Source organism: Dama dama, chromosome 14 (assembly GCF_033118175.1).
Source record: "Dama dama isolate Ldn47 chromosome 14, ASM3311817v1, whole genome shotgun sequence".
In the NCBI taxonomy this organism is placed as follows: Eukaryota; Metazoa; Chordata; class Mammalia; order Artiodactyla; family Cervidae; genus Dama; species Dama dama.
Genome location: NC_083694.1, coordinates 14,610,723 through 14,629,654, shown reverse-complemented (window position 1 = coordinate 14,629,654; position 18,932 = coordinate 14,610,723). Strand labels below are relative to the sequence as shown.

General features: G+C 36.0%; 1 protein-coding gene across 1 annotated transcript; it reads right to left on the bottom strand.

Annotated features, from left to right (window-relative positions):
• Positions 1–18,152: 18,152 nt before the first annotated feature.
• On the bottom strand, positions 18,153–18,709 carry LOC133069543 (zinc finger protein 148-like). The gene has a single exon (XM_061161173.1). The coding sequence runs from the start codon at positions 18,495–18,497 to the stop codon at positions 18,153–18,155; it is 345 nt and encodes a 114-aa protein (XP_061017156.1). The 5' UTR covers positions 18,498–18,709.
• Between the last annotated feature and the right edge of the window lie 223 nt (positions 18,710–18,932).

The following is an 18,932-nucleotide window of genomic DNA, read 5'->3' as shown; positions in this document are numbered from 1 at the left end:
AAGGTGTTATGATGAAAACAGTTGGATATGGTTTCAAAGCCCCTTTCAGACCTTGCAGTGAGAAAAAAAATAGCTCTCTCATGTATGATTTTAAAGGTAAAATAAGATGTTGAGATGGTTCAGAGCTATGATTCAGATAACACAATTGTGGAGATAGGAAAGTCTCCTGGTGTTCATTCTGTTTGCTCTGGGCTGAGAAAGCTTCTTGAACACTCAATGGATCTTTAGAAAAAGGCACATATATGTTCATTTCTTTACCAGAAAAAAAAGTGAGTGAGAATCCAGATGCTTCATTTATCTGTGGTTGCTGTACTTCTCTGGGTTATACTGACTATAATTTGATGTCTTGGATCAAAATTTGGTGGACAAATTAAGATACCCTATAAAGATACCCAGTGACTCTTTATTTTCTCCCAAATATTTTTCAGAGAATTGTTCAAACATGTCTTCACTGCTTTGATCTGCTGTCAAGAAGTGGGAATCTTTCAGAATCCAGAATGCTCTGGACTCTTGGTACAGCTTTCTTGGTAAAGGCGATGATGTGCTTTTGTTAAGTTGCTAAAGTCCTGTCTGGCTCTTTGCGATCCTATGGACTATAGCCTGCCAAGTTCCTCTGTCCATAGGATTCTCCAGGCAAGAATACTGGAGGGGGTTGCCATGCCCTTCTCCAGGGGACCTTCCTAGCCCAGGTATTGACCCATGTCTCTTATATCTCTTGTATTGGCAGGCAGGTTCTTTACCACTAGCGCCACCTGGGAAGCCCAAAAGTGGTGAATCATAAGGCCTATTTTCTATAAAGGGGGTGTTATTTTCATCTCTTTTATTCATTTTCCCAGAACAGAATTTATGAATCCTAGGCAACATTCAGTTATTTTCTTTAACCTTTTTTGGGGGGTACAAATAACTTGCTTTACATTTCACTTACAGAAATTTTCATCACATTCTTAAACAAAAAAGGCATCCATCAGGGAATATGTAAATATACATGTTCTCACCATGTTAACACAAGCCTATCTTCTTTTCTATAAAAAATAGAATAAGTTATATATTAATAGATCTTTAAGGAGCCCTGCTTTGTTCTGTGGCCTAAATATTAGTTCCTTAATATCCCTGTTCCACCAGAAAGGAGGCCTATGTCTAGGTACACACCACATGAACCACTTGGGCAAGTTTCTAAGCATATTTGATTATTTTATTCTTTTGTATTTTATCAGTGCCTTCTACTAACTGTGGAGAGTGTGTGTGCGTGTGTGTGTGAGTGTGCGTTTGCCTGTGTCTTTAACACCCACATTAAGAAGATCAGATGTTCTAACTACATCAAAATTAAAAAGAGATAAATGGGATTTTAACTTGAAATAGTGTTTCCAGTCAGTGAATTAGTCTTCAGAGCAACCTCAATAGACAGACACTGTTAATTATCCATTTTACACCTGAGAAGTTGAGGGATACAGAGATTCAGCAGTTTGCATTTGGTCACACAAACCGAGCTCTTTGCTACTAGGCAGTGAGGAGCAAACTTCCTTCCCTATTGCAAAGGCTATGATGAGGACGGGCACAACACTAAGCCTGGCCAGACTCTGCCTCACAACCCTTAAATTTACCTTCCATTTTCCCTATCAACCAGGAAACTTCATAGAAAAAAAATTACACGAGATACATTCGGGAAATGGACGTGAAGGACTGGGCCACAGACTGCTTAGCAACCTGGGTCACAAGCACATGCTAATCAAATGGGGATTTGCCTGGGCGTTCAGCAGTCGGACTCGACTGAATTGACTTAGCAGTCAGTGGTTGGGACTTGATGCTTTCACTGCTGCGGCCCAGGTTCAATCCTTGGAGGGGAAACTAGGATGCCACAAGCCATGCAGTGTGTCCAAACTAAATAAATAAGATCATCTATACCATTTTTCTAGATTCCTCACATATGCCTTCGGCTAAGTCGCTTCAGTACTGTCCGACTCTATGCGACCCCATAGACGGCAGCCCACCAGGCTCCCCCGTCCCTGAGATTCTCCAGGCAAGAACACTGGAGTGGGTTGCCATTTCCTTCTCCAATGCATGAAAATGAAAAGTGAAAGTGAAGTCACTCAGTCGTGTCCTAACTCTTCGCGTGCAGCCTACCAGGCTCCTCCGTCCATGGGACTTTCCAGGCAAGAGTACTGGAGTGGGGTGCCATTGCCCTCTCCACATATAAGCCTTAATAGATGATATTTATTTTTCTATTTCTGACTTACCTCACTCTGTATGACAGCCTCTTGGTCCATCCACATATATACAAATGATCTAGTTTTATTCCTTTTTTATGGCTGAGTAATATTCCTTTGTATATATGTACCACATCTTCATGTATCTGATTCACTTTGCTTTACAGTAGAAACTAACACAATGTTGTAAAGAATCTATACTCCAATAAAAAATATATAAAAACAAAAAACACATAAAAAAACAAAAACACAAAAAACAAACAAACAAAAAAAAGATCACACTCTCTCAGTCTCTTCCTAGATGAATTTTCTGCAGTCCTCTGTTAAATATAGATGCTCTTAAGTTTCTATCTTTGACTCTGTCTTAAAAATTAAAAAAAAAAGAAAATTAAAATGAAATGTACAATGTGTGTGTGTGTGTGTGTGTAGTGAGAAGTTTTAAAAATCTATTCTTTTAGCAACTTGCAAATATACAATATAGTGATAAATGTGTTAACCAGACTTACCATGCTAATCAGTTTTCAATATAGGAATTTTGCAATCATTTTTCAATATAGGAATATATAAAATCATATTGTATACCTTAAACTTTGTTGTTGTTCTTTGGTCATTAAGTCATGTCCTACTCTTTGGCAGTCCCATGGAATGTATAGCCCTCCAGGCTCTTCTGTCCATGGGATTTCCCAGGCAAGAATACTTGAGTGTGTTGCCATTTCCTTCTCCAGGGATCAAACCCGTATCTCCTGCAGGCAGGCAGATAAGAATCCATTCCAGTATTCTTGCCTGGGAAATCCCATGGACAGAGGAGCCTAGCAGGCTACAGTCTATAGGGTCACAAAAGAGTTGACTATATCTTAGCAACTAAATAACAACTTTAAACTCACACAATGTTAGATATCAATTATATCTCAACATGGCTAGAAAAAATTTTAAAAAGGTAGCAGCAAAAACAAGTTGCATTAATTTATAACATTATTATACTTCCTTACAGCAGTCTTTCAGTCACTTATGTATTTAATATAAACCACATTTTAAAAATTAAAGTTATTAATGGGAAAAAATCAGAATGCACAAAAATTCATGAGGAAAGTAGTTACCCAACATTATCAAATGACTGAAGTAAAAATAATATAAAATGATATAATTGTCACTTTATTTATTTTACTTTGAGTACATTTTAATTTATTTTGAGTAGCTAACTTTAGAAATATCAGAAATTTGTTTAACATGTTGAAAGCAGACATACAGGCAGTTGCAGTATGAATGAAAACAGTAATCTTGCAAAAAAATTATTTTTGATATTTAAATACTGTATAGTCAGGTGATGGTACACTAACATAAAGATTTAAGAATCAAAGATGTATCTCCCAGGAACCTTTAGGAAGCTCATTTGCAAAACTGTGTGAAGTACAGTGAATATATAAGAAGATGAAGTTAAAAATGAACTTGCCCCATTTAAGTCTCACTTTAGATTTCTGAAGTATTGGCTATTTATGAACTCATTTATTATAATGGAGCTCTATCAAAACTTCTATAATATAGACCTATCATCTTTACTTGACAGCAAAGCATAAAAATTCACATTGGTTTAAAGTTACATAATACACATTTGTCTGTATATTTTAACTGAAAATATCTTCATTATACATAGAAGTGTCCTTACATTTTATATCTATGTAGATCAAGAAACTATGGTTCTCTATATTGTCATCTTTTGAGCTGAAAATATTTGGCAATCAATCGAAGTGGTAAGAATATGCAAAATATATCTGTTCAACTTTTTTTTACTGATATTGATCTTAAATAACTATAGAGCTAATTCAAACATTTTGGTCTGTTTGTCTTTGTGAAGCTTTCAATAAGATTTTTTTCCTGCTACCTATTTACTTCCTTTCATACTAATATGTTCAACAGATATTGGATGTTTATTATGATAAGAATACCTGCCATTTTTCAAGCTCTTCCCCAAGGGTTGCATTTCAAACTCTCATAAAAAAAGTATGAGATTACTAAAACATGGAGACAAAACAAGGACAAAGAATATTAGCAAATATTAGGTTCCTTATATCAAATGTTTTTAATTTATATTAATAATGTAAGCAATAACATGAAAAAGACAATAACAATAACATTTGTGGAACTTTCTTTGTGTGCAGGGCACTTTAAAGACATAATCTGAATGCATCTCCTTAGCCATGGATGTTACTATTCCTATATGTTATTTTGTTTTGTCTTCAAGAGGCCAAGTTCCTTATCAAAGATCATATAGCTAATAAGTATCAGAGTCAGGCAAAGTAAAATTAACTATCTTAAAATATTGAGAAGTATTGTGGAATATTTCACTAGGTAATCACCTAGTGATTTCTCAATTTCTTACTTACTTATCTTCATAAGAAGAAAGAAAGTTACAAGAGAACACCTGAATAAATTTCACAGGTAAAGATCAACCTAATATATTGAATTTTTAAAAGGTCTTTAATATTCTTCTATATATTCCAGCATACAAGAATTTTTTTGAAGTTCAGGACTTTGCAATTTGGAAGTCCAGCTATAATTCCTTGCTTATTAGAAGAAAAACAATCTCTTGAAATGTTTTCAAACTTAGTCTATAAAAACTGTCAGGATAAAGAAATTATTATGGAGGCAAAGTATTAAAAAAGCAATTAGAAAGTGACATGTTATAAATAAAAATGCAAGCTTTTATGAGAGTGTCAAATTCAATATTCATTTAATATGCCAGTTTAGAAAAATGTTGCCAAAATGTGATATCCAGTTTCTTTCTCCTTGATAAAGCTACATCTTGTGAATTACTTGAGATGATGTATATAGATATTTTTATCCTATTTGCACATATTTTGTTAACCTTAAATTCCTGTTACTGAGTTAAAGGTCATACAGTTTATTCCATACATGTCCACACTGTGAACGTTCACCCTGCTCAGTCCTAAACATTGTGCATTTCCAAAAAATAGAGTTTAAGGAAATTAAATCTTTAAAAAATATTATGTAAATGTATTAAATTATGGTGTAGACATGATAGCTTTAAATTTCAGGTTCTGAAATAACATAAAACCTACTTATGGGTGATTTTAGTCAGTCTTTTCTATGATATATTTTATGTAGAGAGAAGAAGATATATCTTTGACTTCAGTAAAGATATTCCAATAAGAGCCTGCCTAGGCTTGATATAGTGCTCAGATGACTTTTATTTTAGCCTTTAAGGCTACTTAATACAAACACACTGCTTGTGTTTGCTAAGCATTAATAAAGATTCACTACATGCTTATTCAAATCCTGAAAGATGATGCTGTGAAAGTGCTGTACTCAACATGTCAGCAAATTTGGAAAACTCAGCAGTGGCCACAGGACTGGAAAAGGTCAGTTTTCATTCCAATCCCAAAGAAAGGCAACATCAAAGAATGCTCAAACTACCACACAATTGCATTCATCTCACACGCTAATAAAGTAGTGCTTAAAATTCTCGAAGCCAGGCTTCAGCAATACTTGAACCATGAACTTCCAGATGTTCATGCTGGTTTTAAAAAAGGCAGAGGAACCAGACATCAAATTGTCAACATCCACTGGATCATCGAAGAATCAAGAGAGTTCCAGAAACACATCTACTTCTGCTTTTTGACTATGCCAAAGTCTTCAACTGTGTGGATCACAATAAACTGTGGAAAATTCTGAAGGAGATGGGAATACCAGACCACCTGAGGTGCCTCTTGAGAAACCCGTATGCAGGTCAGGAAGCAACAGTTAGAACTGGACATGGAACAACAGACTGGTTCCAAATAGGAAAAGGAGTACGTCAAGGCAATATATTGTCATCCTGCTTATTTAACTTATATGCAGAGTACATCATGAGAAACACTGGGGTGGAGGAAGCACAAGCTGGAATCAACATTGCTGCAAAAAATATCAATAACCTCAGGTATGCAGACGGCACCAGCCTTATGGCAGAAAGTGAAGAAGAACTAAAGAGCCTCTTGACAAAAGTGAAAGAGGAGAGTGAAAAAGCTTGCTTAAAGTTCAACATTCAGAAAACTAAGATCATGGCATTTGGTCCCATCACTTCATGGGAAATAGATGGGGAAACAGTGGAAACAGTGGCTGACTTTATTTTTCTGGGCTCCAAAATCACTGCAGATGGTGATTGCAGCCATGAAATTAAGACACTTACTCCTTGAAAGAAAAGTTATGACCAACCTAGACAGCATATTAAAAAGCAGAGACATTACTTTGCCAACAAAGGTCCGTCTAGTCAAGGCTATGATTTTTCCAGTGGTTATGTATGGATGTGGCAGTTGGACTATAAAGAAGACTGAGCGCAGAATTGATGCTTTTGAATTATGGTGTAGAAGAAGACTCTTGAGGGTCCCTTGGTCTGCAAGGAGATCCAACCAGTCCATCCTAAAGGAGATCAGTCCTGGGTGTTCATTGGAAGGACTGATGTTGAAACTGAAACTCCAATACTTTGGCCACCTGATGCGAAGAGCTGACCCATTTGAAAAGACCCTGATGCTGGGAAAGATTGAGGGCAGGAGGAGAAGGGGATGACTGAGGATGAGATGGTTGGATGGCATCACCAACTCAATGGACACGAGTTTGAGTAAACTCCGGGAGTTGGTGATGGACAGGGAGGCCTGGCGTGCTGTGATTCATGGGGTCGCAAAGAGTTGGACACGACTGAGCGACTGAACTGAACTGAACTGAACTGATATGCTTATTTACTCTAAACCATTTTCCAATCTTTTGCAAAACTACCTAGTTATTAGTCCTTTTTCTGGAGCTCAGTCATTTTTTTTTTTTTTTCAGTTTCTTACACATATTTTCATTATCAGACTGAGTTTTTCCACCTATATCCAAAGGGGCCTCTGACTGTTCTCAGATATGTGAGTCTTCTTCAAGGTGTGGTAGCTACAAATTTTTCAATTAGACTTTAAAGCAAAAGTATCCTAAAAGATTCAGTGTTTATAAATTAATAATTTCATATATTTATTCACATGTGCAGCCAGTGTTTGTTGTTTGATGGTTTTTATCAATGCCTGAGCTCTGCATTGACATCAGTACAGATACATCTGTAGTTTGTTTTGCTTCCCAAACACGACAGCTTAATATAACTTTTTCTTGGCAGTAGGAGTGTTTATTTTCATAAGATATGTTTAGATATTATGCATTTTCTGTAAGAATTGGCAAAGTAGTGATTTTAAAGCAACACAAATTTGTTTATCTTTAATTATATGAAAGAAGTATTTCATATCTTTCTTCTTAAAGTATGCACATGGTTCATAAGTGGCATTTGTACTTAGCATTTCTAAACTTCAAAGAAAATGCTGATGTGTAGCAAAATTTCTAGCTAAACTTTGTTTTTGCTCTAAGGTCACTTAGGTTCCAATGATTAAAAATGTTCAAGGATGCACTTCATATTAATCTTGGGAGGAGCATAGATTGACTGACCTCGGCGGAAATTAAATGTAATTTAAAAAGCTGCATCATACTTAAAAGGGGCTTTATTAAAAACGTTCTCCCTCAAATTATTTTTCATCTCATTAGTTTTATATGTATTTCTTGTTGCAATGTAATACATTATGTCCTAAAAAAAAAAAAAAAGGTTGATAAATGCATTCAGACTGAAAATAGATCCATAACAGTAACAAGAAAAACAAATAGCCTCAATCCATATGGTTCCTTCTCTAAGTTTTGAGACATGCTCTGGTGATAGTTTTTCTAATCTGCAAAATATCCCTGAAAACGTTGCATTATTTTGCTGATGAGGTTATTACACCAAGGTCACAGAGCAAAGAGGAGCAGGTTTTACCTTAATATATTTCTGCACATATTTTTCCTCTCAAGTTATATTTTCTTCCATCAAGTCAGAATCTAGGAAAAAGTACTGTCTTGAGTATGTATTCAGAAGGAAAAACATTCTTTTGACCTTGGCTAGCTATTAACTAAAGCACAATGAAGCTAAAACTAGGTTCCTAAATGTTCTAAAGCAGATTTTTTTTTAAAGAAAGAAAATCGTCATTGTGGAAGAGAAATGCCTGCCAACTCAGACTAATAGCTGGTTTCCAGATTTTCTTGGAAGCATTAATATAAAGTGATTTTTCATGCTATTTCACTCACGTTTTTTATTAAGGTCTGTAGAGAACATTTTAACATGATCCCAGTGCTCTAAATGTTGTCATCTCTAATGTCTGCCTCTGGACAGTGCTGGGAAGCAGTTGCTGAAATGTTTTCATATTTTACTTGGACAAAAATACAGAGCATCCAGTTTTGTGGTTTTGTTTGTTTTCAGAGCCTTATTGAACATTTTTGCTTTCATGGTTCATGTGCGGAATCTTTCCCAAGAAAATATTTGAGATATCTGAGTTCAAAAACATTTTCTATGAACTGTTAACCAGCCATGCTTGATGAAAAATGTCACTGAATACCTGGTTGAGTGGGATTGTCAGTCAGATTACAACTCTTGCTATGATTAGAAGGATTTGTGAAGCCAGGCACTCTTTGTTTTAGTAAAAACTCATCATGATTCTGGGACATCTTTGTGAAGCTGTTAGACGTCATTCTGTGTTTCTGCTTCTTCATTTATAATGTGGGTACAAAAATATAAAATTTATGGTTTTAACTTATTAATTTAATATTTGAATTACATGAATTTATGAATATTAAATCCTCAGAATTAAATCATCTCTCAAGAAATGTAATGCATTTTTTCCTCACATTATATTTTGTATTCTTTTTCAGGCAGGACTCCGTGTATTGTATTTATGAAAGCAAAAGCTTTGATACTCCTTTGACTAGTTTGTCTTCAGAGAGAATATAAACTAGTTAAAGGTTTCAATACCCTGTCAGGAAACCCAGTGACCTGGGAGAACCCAGAAACCAGAAGTAGCTCTTTAGACTCTTTCAGAGACACTGGACAGCTCAATCCACTGTTGTCTGGTTCAGAAAACGTTTAGCATGTTGAATAGCCATCTAAAATAATTCATTACCAAAAACAAAAAGTAAAATAAAATCATAAGCATTTTTAGTACCTACATAAATGCCATTATTAACATGCATGCTATATCTCTGCTAGCGAAGTAAGCAATACTTACAAAACCACACACCATTTTAATGCATATTATATCAATTATAACGACCAAAATTTCCTACCATTGGAAATAGTCCATGAAGTAGAAGTATATGGTAGAAACTCTGCTATTGCATAGGCCAGGTGCAGTACTTTGGAACATATTTTATTAGTTAATGATACTTGTCTGACTCTCAAACTATTTCTTCACTGCACATATATAAGTAATCATAAAATAAGCTTTTGTTGAGATTAGTAGGTTTCTGTCATCTTCACCTGTGTATGTTAGGATCAGTTGTGAAGTAGAACACCCACCCCTACCCTCAAAACAAATAAGTGAAATATCATTTGTACTATCTTTGAAATCCACTTATATCTTAAAATTTTAATTTTGTTTATTTATTTATTTTTGGTTATGCTGGGTCTTTGTTGCTGTGTGGGATTTTCTCTAGCTGAAGTGCATGAGCGTCTTGTTGCAGTGGCTTCTTTTGTTGCAGAGCATGATCTCTAGGATGTGTGGACATCACTATTGTGGCAATTGGGCTCAGTAGTTGAGGCTCTCAGGCTCTGGAGCACAGGTTCAATAGTTGTGGTGCATGGGCTTAGTTGTTCCGAGGCATGTGGGATCTCCCCCGGATCTGGGATGGAGCCTGCATCTCTTGCCTTGACAGGCAGATTCCTTACCACTGAGCCACCAGGGAAGCCCCTTACTCACACTTTTTACAGTGAAAATGTACAATCACAGGTTGGTTACCTTTCGTTAAGACTTAACATTCAGGGATGCCTTTGCAGTCACAACCTATTGAAGGAAAGGGAAAGGATCACGGCTGGCTGGATGAAAAGGTGTTGGTGAGATGCTGCCACAGAGGAAAACAACCCTCCCCCTCCCACCATTCCATGGAGATTGCTGAGGCTGTGAAGGTAGTGCAGACTGCCAGTTACAAAATCTCATTCCAGAGTCGTTTTATTCAAGCCACGTCTGGAAACAACTGCTTGCAGACTGGACTCCTAGGACAGCCAATTCTGACATTAAGATTAGCTTGCAGATTTATTAGGCTTTGGGTTGAAACTAACAACTGTGATGAAGGGGAAAAAGCTTGGGCGGAAGTTGGGCTGCAACACAGACTTGGTGTGCGCAGAGGGACATGTCCTAGGGATCATTACGTCACTGCACGCCTGGGCAGGATGTGGCTCTCCTGCCCCCATTGTTGTATTGTTTGGGGGCATGTCTCATGCTTCTGCTTCTGCTTATGTTGTTAAGCAAGCACTCTGGATGTTGTGCTTAAGGAAACCTGCTTCTTGAGGGATCATTAGCTTACTTTTTTCATTATTTATCATCCCTTAATAGGATTAACGGGGGTGTCCCTGCTGGCTCAGACAGTAAAGAATCTGCTTGCAGTGCAGGACAGCTGGGTTCAATCCCTGGGTTGGGAAGATCCCCTGAGAAGGGAACGGCTTCCCACCCCAGTATTCTTGCCTGGAGAATTCCACAGATAGAGGAGCCTGGTGGGATACAGTCCACGGGGTCACAAAAGAGGTGGACACGATTGATAGACTAACGCACACATGCACACACACGCACACACAGTGGGATTAACTGCTTAATCACCTCCTTGGTCCCTTTACTCTGTCCCTATCATTTCTAACTTGAAGGTTATAGATTTCTGACTACAATTTCTTTTTCAAGTTTCTCTTGCATTTCTAACATATTTAACAGAATTTTGTATATCTTTATGTCCATATATTTTATATTGTTTTATATTTTCTGATATTAATATAAAAATATACTGTATAACTGTCTCTTTTTGTGTTTTCCTGATTATTATTATTATTGTTTTCTGGACTGCACCATGTAGGATCTTAGTTTCCCAATCTTAGATCTAACCTGTGCCCTCTGCATTGGGAGTTCAGAGTCTTAACCACTGGGCAGCCAGGGAAGTCCCATTGATGACCTTTTATGTACCTCTTCATCCTCTCTTTCTCTGTCTCTTAACTTTGACTCTTTAAAAGTAAATTTCTATACCCAATTTTGTTTAGCATATGAAATGTCTTTTTCATCATTGGACGTTGTTGTTAGTAAGAGATTTTGTTCTGTTTATTTTTAATGAAAACTTGAATATATATATATATATATTCCATGATCTAACTTTCTTGACTATATATATATCCATGATCTAACTTTCTATTTGTTTTCTTTATGTTTTCCTTTTATACTTTTATTTATTTATATTTTTCTTATATATCAATTTGATCATGATGCCATTTATTCCTCTATTTCTCTTGTTAATTTATTAATTCTATTATTGCTTTTGAGGCTTTTATTTATAACTTTACTTTTCCTAATTCTTAACACTAAACATATTTCTCTACAATTATGTGAGTGAGAAATAAAATTCCCCCATCTGAAGAGATAATTTAAAAAAAAGTCACTATACTATTTTCTCTCTCCAATAAAATGACACTTTAGGGATATTTTATTTTCCTACTTTCTTTTCAACTCTCAAACTCCTGTCAGCCAGTACAGCCCTTAGATTTTTCTGAGATAAGACAGTATATTTAATTCTGAATCTGTTTTAGACTCTGCATGCAAACAGATCTTTTAAGAAAATATTCTTACTTAAAATGTAAGATATATATCCCAGTGTTTGTGATTATCCTCTTTGATTCAATTCTGCATTTTAGAAGCATGTGTATACTCATAAAAATATCTCAAGATTCATTTTTGCAGCATTTTGTTCTATTTTCTTTTCCTATGTTGAAATCGTCAGTTCTCACTGGTAGTTGTTAGATTTTTTTTTTGGATACTTCTCCTTAGATAAGATATGTGAGTGATATCAGTGTTTTCTGAATCCTTGAATCTTATGATAATCTTTCTTACAACCTGTCAGTAGAATGTGAGCTTAGCCTGGCATTCTTGACTTTCAGGCCTCTTCTCCTTGTAGATGGTCTTGCTTTTGTTGTCATTACATTGTTTTTCACGTGAAAAAAAAAAAACAACAACAAAAAACCTACAAACAGCTGTTCTTTTTCTGTTTAGACTTAGAAGATTATGTATAAAGTTTTGATTCTTTTTTACTTTTGAAGTCATTTTATTTGTATATTAGAACTCCTGTATTTATCACTCAAGGTTTTTTATGTTTTTGATTTTCCTTTGTATTCATTATTATTTCCTTCTTCACATTTGAGATTCTATATTTTTAGATATCCTGTTTTTATCTAATGCTTTATTTAGCATATTAACAGTGGCTATTCTCTCAATTAATCTGAAGTTTTTTTAAATATTACATTTCACTATGTCATTTAGCTACTTTAAAAGTTTCTCTTTGAGGGTTTTTATAATTCTTTTCATTTTGCCATTTTTTCATTCACGAGATCTATTCTATAAGCATATATTTTGTTCTTCCCTCTAGCTTCTGGCATCTCTTAATTATGTCCTTGTTTGTATTTGTCTTCACTGCTGTTCAGTTCCAACATGTTGGTTATTTTGAATGGTGGCAAACCAGTGTAGGACCATATCTATCCTTATAGGTAATGGTGAGGTCTGATGAATTCTCAACACTTTTTCATTTAAACATCAATGACTGATGTAAAAGGGCCCTGAGCCACCTTATATCAGACATACATTGTGGTATTCATATGTACATATGTATGTTAAATCACTGTGTGTGTGAAAGAGAGTATGATGAGAGAGAGACGGAAACAGAGAGGAAGGGAGAAGAAAGAAGAGGGAGCTCGGATATGTATTTTAATCACAATTTCTTGCTGTTGTTTTTGGTCTTAAACTATTTTCTGAACATTATGACTCTTATCTTCTCCTCCTTTATCCTAGATGCAACATTTAGCCATTTGTGAGTGTGCGCTCAATAGCTCAGTCCTGAAAGAGTCTCTGCAACCCTGTGGGCTATAGCCCGCCACACTCCTCTGTCCCTTGGAGTTTCCAGGCAAGAATACTGGGATGATTTGCCATTTCCCTCTCCAGGGAATCTTCCCAACCCAGGGATCTAAATGGAGTCTCTTGCGTCTCCTGCATTGGTAGACAGATTCTTAACACAGTGTGCCACACGGGATGCCTCACTTAGCCATTTACTTATTTTTTTCTGTTTTAAATTGGAGTATAATTTTTTTTTTTTTACAATATTGTGTTAGTTTCTGTTGTATAACAGTGTGAATCAACTATATATATATATATATATATATATATATATACACACACATATATCAACTATATATATATACACACACACACATATATCAACTATATATATATACACACACACACATATATATACACACACACATACCCTCCCTCTTGCGATTCCATCCAACACTCCATCCCACTCCTCTAGGTCATCACAGAGCACCAAGTTGAGCTCCCTGTGTTATATAGCAGCTTGGCACTGGTTATTTTATACATGTGAGTGTATATATGCCAATGTTATTCTCCCAGTTCGTCTTACCCTCCCCCCAGCCCCATGTTCACACATCTGTTCTCTAGGTTTGCATCTCTATTCCTGCTCTGCAAACAGACTCATCTGTACCATCTTTCTAGATTTCATATGTATGCATTAATACACAATATTTGTTTTTCTCTTTCTGACTTACTTTCTTATCCCTTACCCCTATAAGTACTTCTTTTGAATGTACCAACATATAAAATATAAAAAAGAAAAGGAAAACAATAAATTATGACAAAATATAATTTTAAGTAACTTGCTTCATATAAGAATATGTAGGTATTTTGCTGGTGTTTCACTGTAAACAAGTAATTAAGTCTCACAATAATAATCTTGTGAGCAATTGAATAAGTGGACATATGGGAAGTGAAAATATTCTTCTTCAATCATAATAAAATTCTTTGCATCAATGCAACTTGGGTCATGTAACTGTTAAAAATTAATTTTTGAAGTACCATGTTGTAATCTTTCATAATAAAAGGAGTATGATTTTGGCACGCTGAGCTAAAAAGAAAATGCAGGACTTGAAAAGTAGAACAGATGACAACTGGATTTTCTTCCCACTATTATTGTAAAGTAAATAGGCTAGCTTAATGTCTTGAAGCTGTTGATGACATTTTTTCCGAGTACTTGAACATTAAATAGCTGTTTGGTAATACCCTAAGGAATATTTTTAAATGCAGTGACCTCTCAAAAGATCATCATAAAAATCATTCTTAATTAGGTTTAGGAAATCAATTTAAGTATCTATGTAAATCAAATTTTATGTAATGCCATGTTGAGTGCACGGCCACGTAAGTCTCAGGGAATAATATATGTGTATTACATCCCTAAGCAGCATCCATAACTACTATGAATTAAAATTGATTTTTATAAAAAGGAGAATATTTATTTCAAGTGTCCCAGGATATACATTAAACACTACTCATTATGAGTCATAGCTATATGACTTGACATCATTACAAACAGCAAGGGCATAATTATTGTGATTTTTAAAACTATGGGCAATAGTAAAAAGAAAAAAAAAAAAAAACAAAAAAAAACAAAAAAACCCTTAGAAAGTGCCCAGAATTACAATATTACAAGTATAAATTGAATACTTGAATACTGTTATACTCTAATTCAGAAGCATATTCTGTTTCCCAGGTGTCTCCTAGATAACCAAGGTCAGTTGGAGGACAAAGGAGAGAAGCCTCAGGGAATCCCAGCAACTTTGTTGCTGTTAGAATGTTTTGTTTCACAATGAAGGTGTTCAAAGAATGTTTCCAAGAGCACTGCTGATATTTTACAGTATTCTTTAAATTCAGTGTCTGTCACTGCAGGAGGAAAGTATAACTAGGAAAGATAAGATGGTCAAAGGAGCATAGTTCACTCCCAAACAGGACTGCTTGTTAATTCTTTTATTAGTCCTTTTATTAATTTTTTTTTTTTTAACCATCAACAGACTACTTTATTCTTTTCAATCTCATATGGAGCATTTGCCAAGGCAAACAACATTGAGGGCCATAAAACACACAACTTCATAAAAGAATAAACAATCATACAATATACACTTTCAGACCATTTAAAATTATAGATCAGTAACAAAAAAATAGCTGAAAAATCCCCAAAACTTGGAGATTAAATAACACACTTCCAAATAACACATGAATCAAAGAACATCTCTCAGAAAAAAAAGATAAAATGAACCAAATGAAAATAAAAATACAACTTGTCAAAATTCATGGAACACTGTGAACGCCGTGCTTAGAGAGAAATTTGTATCATTGAATGCTATGTGTTGAGTGTTGTTTAGTCGCAAAGTCATGTCCAACTCTGCAACCCTACAGACTGTAGCCCACTAGGCTCTTCTGTCCGTGGTAATCTCCAGACAAGAATATTGGAGTGGGTGGCCATGCCCTCCGCCAGGGAATCTTCCCAACACAGGGACTGAGCTCGTGCCTCCTGCATTGGCATGCGGGTTCTCTACTAGTGCCACCTGAGAAGCCCAAAAACCATGAGTGGCAAATTAAATCCAAAATAATATAAGAAAAGATATCATAAAAATTAGAGGAGAGATCAATGAAATTGAAAACTGGAAAACAGAAAAAAATCAATAGCTAATTCTCTATAAAATTAGTAAGCTTTTACTAGGGGGAGGTAAAAAAGGAGAACTGGTGTTAAGTGGGTACAGAAATTCAGCTTTGCAAGACAAAACAGTTCTAGAGATCTACTGCACAACAAGTGTGCAATAAACTGTACACTGACACTGGATGTAATACCATATGCTTAAAAACTGTTAAGACAAAGAGCAGCCTCTGCTCACTGCAACTAGAGAAAGCCCGCACACAGCAAGGAAGACCCAGTGCAATCAAATATAAATAAATAAGCAAATGGTGACATACTTTAAAAAAAAAAAAAAAAGGCAGCAAGCCTCTTGTCAGGCTAAGACAAAAAGAAGACATAAATTACTGATATCAGAAATTAAGGTGGGAACATCATTACAGACCTCATGGACACTAAAAGGATAATAAAAGAATACTATGAACAACTTTATGCCCACAAATTTGATAACCTAGATGAATTGAATGAATTCCTGGCAGACACAATCTGTCAAAACTCACATAAGAAGAAACATATAATCTGAATCTATAACTATTAAAGAAACTGAATCACTAACCTTCCAAAAAGGAAAGTACCAGGCCCTACACATTCACTGGTGAATTCCATCAACCACTCAAGGAAGAAACTGTACCAACTCTCTACAATCTCTTCCGGAAGACCAAAGCAGAGTGAATATTCCCAACTCATTCTATGAAACCAGGGTTACTCTAACATCAAAACAAAGGCACTGCAAGAAAAGAAAACTAGACCAATCTATCTCAGGAATATAGATGCAACAATCCTCAACAGGTACTAGTAAATTGAATTTTAAAAATGTATAAAAATAATTATACACAACAAAGTGGGATTTCCTCCAGGTATGCAAGGCTGATTCAACATTAAAAAATTAATTAATGTAATTCATCACCATCAACAGGTGGAAAAAGGAAAAGGCTACTACAATGGACTAGGTAAAAGTTGGTGAGCACATGTATTAGAACACAACCGTTAAATAGTTATCCACTCATTCACATCATGTGCTAACACCTGGGCCATAATGAAAAACAAGACAAAATTCATGCTCTCAAAGAGCCTACTATCTATTAGAGACAGACTGAACAAGTCCCTACTGCAGGGAGTAAACCTAGACTGGACAGAAGTGGCAGGCTGATGATGATGAAGTACTAGTCAGTTTAAAAAGCAGAGAGGGGTTATGATTAAGGGGAATATTACAAGCAGGATACATGAAGGTCCTAAAGCAAAAGAAAAAGCACAGTATGTTAGAAGTACTGAAAGGATCCAGGTTTAATATCACATAAAGAATAGAAGATTTTATGACAGTTGTAGTTCTGCTGATCATCAGGTAAAAATAAAAGACACAAGAAGGCAAAAAAAAACCACCCAGCTTCTCAGACTCCCTGCCTGCATCAGCACCACGTTCAGGAAGGCCCTGCTCCACTGCCTGGTCTGCCTGGCTGTGACTTATCCCACACTACTCCCAGAACTCACCACGGACCTGCAGTCAGCCAGCCACTGAACTACTAGACTTGATCAGTGACCAAAATTCAGAAACAATCACTGACTTGTACTTAAAGAACACACAGACTTTTGCATTGCTTACTGATGTGGAATTAAATACCCTCAGTACTGAGAAAGAAGTCACTGAGGCCAGAGCTGATTACAATTCACTTCACAGAGATAATTTTTAGAGTGAAGATTATAAAGAGGTCATTGCAGTTTGTTCCAAAGAGCCTGTGACTGAAGCACCAAATGAGCCCTGAACCTTCAGGGGAAGCAACAAGTCCAGCTCACTGTTTTGGTTTGTTATTGTTGTTCTTTTTTTTTTTCTCCAGAAAATGTAGCAATTCTCCATCAGCTGTGACCATTACTCTGCTAAGTACAACTTCCTAAAAAGATTGTAAATCTCTGAACAAGCCTACCATTCCATTATAGAAGCCTGAATAACTACAAAGACTGTGAGACATAGCATGTATCCACTTGGGGATAAGCAGAAACTGTACAAAGAAGGGCATCTCATAATATCTTAAGCATGTCCCACTTAATGTGGGCTCAATAAATGCTCATTTGAATTGAAAAAAAATTTATGGCTATCTATAAAAGAGTATCTTAGGTGATGACCTGTGACATCGAGGTTAAACAGGAAAGACTGAAAGGGTAAAATACTTTTTAAAGATAATGAAAAAATAAAAGAAGGCAGGAATTGCCAACAGTTACAAAATTTGAAGGAAAAATTCTCAAGTATATGATCTTTTTCTAACTATGCTCCAGATTCAATCCTTATACATTTTTTTTTTCTTCCAATTCTTCTATTCTTTAAGGAGAAATAGGGACATTAAGTGCATACTGTAGTCCTTGAGGAAGTCTTTCATGTGTTTCCATCTGCTCTTCATCATTTTTCACTGTCTCCTCATGAACCATGAGTTCATCATGTGATATCATATCCTGTTGTCTCATTTCACTTTCTTGTAACACTTCATCTGCACCAAGGATCTCCTGGTGAGGCATACTCCGATCTTGAAGCACCGATTCCTGCAGTTCCCCAGACACGGTAGACTGGCCAGACACTCCACCCATTACAACCATTGTCCTGGAAGACTGCATTTCGTCTATGCCGCCACATTTAAGAAATAATCCTTCCAGTTTGTCGTCAATGTTCATGCTTAAGTATAACTGCCTGAGACTGATGTAAAAATGAAGACTTCAAGGAAGCGAATGCTGTAGAGTTGAAAAATAATCATGGTTGAGTTTCTACCTTTCATAGACTTGAGAAACCCTCAGTACCACCTCAATTGCTTATGCCATCCAACTCCTCTACAAAATAGGTCAGGAAAATGCCCATCCCGCCAGATCACTTGGTCGAATTTCCAAGCTGTTGGAAATGCTCCCTGTAGCCTTCTTTCCTTTTCTCGTCAACTAGACTTCAATTATTTCAATTCAGTTATGGTGAACATATTTCCGTCAGCCTCATTAAATCCTTGTAGAAAAAGGCAGGTTATGAATAAACGCGGCTGGCGCCTAGTCGCGCGGTCACCGACTGCAGGCGGCAGCTTCACCCTTTCTAGGGCCCTTGAAGGGAGGGGAAGGGGAGAGGGG

Excerpts from the sequence above, each read along its gene's own strand:
- LOC133069543 (XM_061161173.1), bottom strand. The coding sequence starts at position 18,497 with ATGAACATTGACGACAAACTGGAAGGATTATTTCTTAAATGTGGCGGC.